This window comes from Olea europaea, unplaced genomic scaffold (assembly GCF_002742605.1).
Source record: "Olea europaea var. sylvestris unplaced genomic scaffold, O_europaea_v1 scaffold204, whole genome shotgun sequence".
In the NCBI taxonomy this organism is placed as follows: domain Eukaryota; kingdom Viridiplantae; phylum Streptophyta; class Magnoliopsida; order Lamiales; family Oleaceae; genus Olea; species Olea europaea.
The window spans coordinates 639,121-644,287 of record NW_019238304.1 but is presented as its reverse complement, the minus strand read 5'-3'; the positions used below and the strand labels follow the sequence as shown (position 1 = coordinate 644,287).

General features: G+C 35.7%; 1 protein-coding gene across 1 annotated transcript; it reads right to left on the bottom strand.

Moving 5' to 3' along the window:
• Window positions 1–530: 530 nt before the first annotated feature.
• Window positions 531–1,520, bottom strand: LOC111379846. Its single transcript, XM_023003279.1, has 2 exons — window positions 1,017–1,520; window positions 531–929 (listed from the first exon to the last, which is right to left on the bottom strand). Exons 1-2 carry the CDS (start codon window positions 1,518–1,520, stop codon window positions 531–533), a joined length of 903 nt encoding a protein of 300 aa, XP_022859047.1.
• Window positions 1,521–5,167: the final 3,647 nt, after the last annotated feature.

Below are 5,167 nucleotides of genomic sequence, written 5' to 3'. Positions count from 1 at the left end.
TCACAACAAAATTTAAGTTAAACTCTCTCCCCCCAACTAAACATTGCATTGTCCTCAATGCAAAAACATGTCTGCCAAATAAAAGTAAAGAAAGATATCACCTTAATATCGAAGTGAATCACCTAAACTTGAAGTGTTAGAAGCCTAAAAGTTCTTAATTAGTGATGAATGCATGGAATGAAAAAAAACCTAAAAATGCAAAAATAAAAATAGAAAGGAAGAGAAAGGAATGAACTCCCCTTGGGTTGCCTTCCAAGCAGCGCATTTGTTTATTATCGTTGGCTCGACCAAATGTTTGTTTCTTTAGCCCGCATCCAGCCATGGTATTGTCAACCTTTGTCGTATTTCACCAAACTCATTGGAAGTGGTCACTTGTAGTGTCCCATAATCCTGATAATCATCAAAAGCAGCACAAATGTCAGCATATTCCCCATTATCATACCCTGTAGGAATTTCAGAATTTAAAAGGAAAGAATTTAAAGGGTCGGAGTCAATAAGCACATGTGCTTCCTCCTCAATGAGTGCATCAATCATGTATAACTATGACACTCATCATTTTCCTCAGGTTGCTTCACGATGTGAAAGATGTTGACGTCCAGGGTCATGTTCCCAAATGATAGTTTCATTAGACCATTCCTGCAATTGATAAGAGCATTAGCTGTGGCAAGAAAAAGGCTACCTAGAATAATGGAAATATTGGAGTTAACATTCACATCCTCTTTTAAATCCTCCAAGAAATCAACGGGGTAACAAAATTTATCAATTTGTACTAGCACATCCTCAACTACACCCCTTGGTCGTATTGTGGATCGATCAGCCAATTGTAAACTTACGGATGTAGGTTTTATTTCTCCTAGGCCTAATGACAAGTAAATAGAGTAAGGCATGATGTTAACACTAGCCCCTAGGTCAAGAAGGACTTGTGAAATCTAATGATTCCCAATAACACAAGAGACGGTAGGACAACCAGGGTCCTTATACTTTCGAGGGATCCTTTGCTCAATTACAGCGCTTACATGCTCAGTCAAGAAAGCAGTTTTCTTGACATGGTGTTTTCTCTTTATAGTGCACAAGTCTTTTAGGACTTTAGCATATGTGGGAACCTGGGAGATCATATGTAAAAGAGGTAAATTGATCTTTACTTGTTTAAGGTGCTCTAAGATTTCACTATGTTGACCAATAGATTTCGCGGTGGCTTTAAGAGCTTGAGGAAAGGGTACTCGCGGTGGATTTTTCACTACCTCCTCGCTAAGGGTACTCTCTTCTAAATTGCTAGGGTCCTTTTCATATTCATTAGATTTGGAGGTTGGTTCAATAACCTTACCAGACCGAGTGGTTATGGCATTAAATTCCTTAAGGTTGTTTTCTCTTGAGCCTGAGGTTTGTGCCATATGTTGTCCTCTAGGGTTTCGTTGAGCTTGTGCTGGAAATTTTTCCCGCTCAACTACAGTTAAAGCATTGGTTAATTTGGACATATGAGTTTTGATTTCCTTGATTTCCTCAACAATTTGGGTAATCATAGTCTCAAAATTCTAATTGGTTTTACTTTGTGCCTCTATGAGCATGCATATAGGGTGCCTTCCAAAGAGTTTCTAGAGGATGTGGTTTGATATGGAGGTGTAGTGTAGGCTCTATTGGATTGGGCGGGTTGCTGATGTTCAGATTTTCAGCTAAGATTGGGGTGACTCCGCCACCCTGAATGATAGGTTTCGGAGTAGGGAGTATGGGGCTTTTGATATATGCCTAAGACATTACAATGTTCCTCATAAAGTCCCTCATCTCAGCATAAGTCGCACAATCTTGTGGTAGGTGATCACTCCCTCCACACACAAAACAAGGCTCTAAAGACTCAATACGAGAAACAGGTTGTGCAGATTTAGAGCCTTTAGCACGCAAGGTCTCAAGTTCCTTAGTGAGGGCTTCCACTTTGGCCAAGACTATCTTCTTCCCTAAGTTGATAGATACCTGTACTAGTGGAGTGTCCTGTAGGTCGTGACCTATTGGTACTATCAGTAAGGCTAGGTCCAGTCCATGAGCTTTCTCAGCAAGATCATCTAGATACTCTATGGCCTCATCCGGATCCTTTTGTAGGAAATCAACGTGACACATCATCTCTACGAATTGACGCTCCGTAGGTGTTAATCCCTCATAAAGGTAACTAACTATACGCCAGCTCTCATAACCATGGTGAGGACAAAGGGCTTGTAGTTCTTTAAATCTCTCCCGGGCCTGATATAGGGTCTCACTATCCTTTTGGGTGAAAGATGAGATTTGCTTCTTAAGGGCACTAGTCTTATGGTGAGGAAAGTATTTATTAAAAAATGCTTGCGTCATTTCAGCCCATGTACCAATTGAACGTGGGGTCAACGAATATAGCAAGGTCTTTGCTCTCTCTTTAAGTGAAAATGGGAAAAATTTTAACCTGACTGCATCCGTTGTACCATGTTGATTGTGAAAGGTCGCAACTACCTCCTCAAATCCCCTGATATGCACATATGGATTTTCACTGTCAAGTCCATGAATAATGGGAAGAAGTTGAATCATTCTAGGTTTTAATTCCATACTTTGCATAATAGGCGGAAACATTATGCATGATAGTGTGGATTTGCGGTGGGGTGCAAATAATCATGCAAAGTCCTATAAGGTGCATCGTCGTGTTCACTATTAGACATAGCGTTATGTGTAGAGGTGTTTGTGGCAATTGATGCAGTAGCAAAGTAAGGGTTATATCGAGATTCAAACACTGGATAAGGTGCTCCGGTAGAACTCCCTTGATCACCTCAATCCCTGCTCATCAAACACAAAAAACAAAGAAAATGTGTGAAAACAAAATAAAAATAACACTAAAAAAATTAAATCGAATAAAAATGAAGGGAAAGGAACGATGTCACCCTTTTCAGTTGATCCCTTAATTACGGCGCAAAATTTGATTACGTCCAAAGTATAACGTGGTGATTGTAGCAAAATTTTGAGGTGTCGTATCCACAGGGAGATGGAAAATGGTTTAAAGGATCAAACAAACTGGGGTTTTCATGATTTTGTGAAGTGAGTTTTCAATTTGAAGTGGGATTTAAATATCAATATTCAAAATAGTGAAGCACTGGAATTCACTCTCTCGGATTGGATCAATCAACATTAATCGAGCATACATTTTACTCTAAAATCATGGTTCCTATTACATATTCCTATTTTAGTTGATTGAAATCAGATTAAGAAGCGTCCATATACATCAAGCATACGGAAGTAAATAATCCATCAACGACATACATGAAATTGAAACTCAATAAATATTTCGATCAAACGATGAGCATGGCTAATTCTATGAAAAATCTAATAAGAATTGAACCAATTTCAATTACCAATTCAAAAAGGGAAACCTATATTTATTTAATTTCAATTGCAATCCTGGAATTTAGAATTCCTAACAACATATTCTGCATTTATTTATTGAAACAAGATTCAAGAAGCCGCAATATACTTTAAGCATAGAGCAGTAATCAAATCACGTCAATAATTCAATTAAAATTTAAATTCAACTAATATTTTAGTCATTCAATAGAAAAAACATAATTGAATCCATGAACAATTTAATAAAAGTTAAACAAACATCAAAAGTATAATAATAAAGAAGAAATCTAAATTCCAGAGTTATTTGACAATAAAAATCACATTATATGAAAGAAAAGATATTGAAATCACCAAATCCAATCGAGATCCTTCTTGACTTCACCAAAGATTTTAGTTCTTCATGGAGTTTCTTGTGCCAAGGATGAGAGAAAAGTGTACGAGGCTGAATGGAGGCGTTCTGGGACATTTTTGGGATTAAAACCGTGTGCAAAACGCGTTTCCACAAGAGGTTGAACCGAATAAGGAAAGTAAATTTTAGGCCAAAATTTTCTGTGCGACCGCTTTCAATATTTTGGTCATAACTTCCCCTCCCGATGTCTAATTGAGATGATTCAAGTTTCATTGGAAAGCTAACTCAAAGTACTACAATTTGATAGAAATATCTCTTTCCAAATCCGGACGTTTACTAGGTCAAACGTTGATCTCAATTTTCGGCTCAAAATCTGAAAATTCTTATATCCGGTTGGAATTTGATTTGTGAAAATATTATAGGCTTATTTAACTTCTTTTGACTTCTAATTGCACCAATGGACTCCTAAATTTCTCAAATCATCATTTTATCGCCCGTCTCATCTATGAATTATTTGTAACTTGGTCCCTGAACTTTCACTTCTTCTCACTTTGGTCCTTTTTCATTTGTTTCTTCCAAATTTCACCATTTTCACCAAAATGCAACCTAAACAAAAACATGAGAGTAATGAGTGCATTTTGGCATAATATAATCACATGAATGCAATAATTAAGAGGAAAAAATATGGTATTTTACACTCTTATCACTACTTTATTCTAAAATTCATATTGTCAAATCAACTAAATGAAATAATAAATTTTCTAATATAATATAAATTTAATAAATACTAATTTCTGAAAAATAAATTTGTGTCCACCGACCAAGTCATAGTCGATCATGGTTTCAATCTTCTCGTCACCTCTTCAACTTCAAATATCAAGTATGATATTACGCACTCGCTCTAGTAAATCATATCCACTTACAATGCCTTGATTATTTTCCTACCATTTAAAATATTAATTTACCGACGGGAACTTCTACACTTTATTTTCAACCTCATAATCCCAATTAAGGTCACTGACAACATATAATATAAATTATTTTAACACCAAAACTCCAAATATTCAACGCTTTGGTTCCAATACTAAAAATCCATGAAAATTAGATGATTGACAAAACTAGCACTTTAATTCCAGAATATTGAAAACTAGTACCAATGTCTATATATTGAAATCTGTCATCGAAAACATGACAAAACAAGCACTTTTCTGGACAAGATTTAAAAAACAGCACTTGTGTAGGATTTGTCCAAAAATTGCTTATAATTATTACTTAAAAATGGAGAAATCAATTCCAATTCCTTAATTTAAATGATTAACATCATATAATCCCAAGAAAATCAAAGAATAAGTATCCATTTCATAAACCCATTTTCCAAATTTCCCCCCTTTTCTTTTCTTTCTTCTTCTTCATTTTTTTTTTCAACACCAATCATTCAATGTATATTTCTTTAACATATTCATGTCTAAT

Coding starts and splice junctions, on each gene's coding strand:
- LOC111379846 (XM_023003279.1), bottom strand. CDS start 1,520: ATGATTACCCAAATTGTTGAGGAAATCAAGGAAATCAAAACTCATATG. Junction 930..1,016: donor CTGCTTTCTTGACTGAGCAT/GTAAGCGCTGTA, acceptor GGGAATCATTAG/ATTTCACAAGTCCTTCTTGA.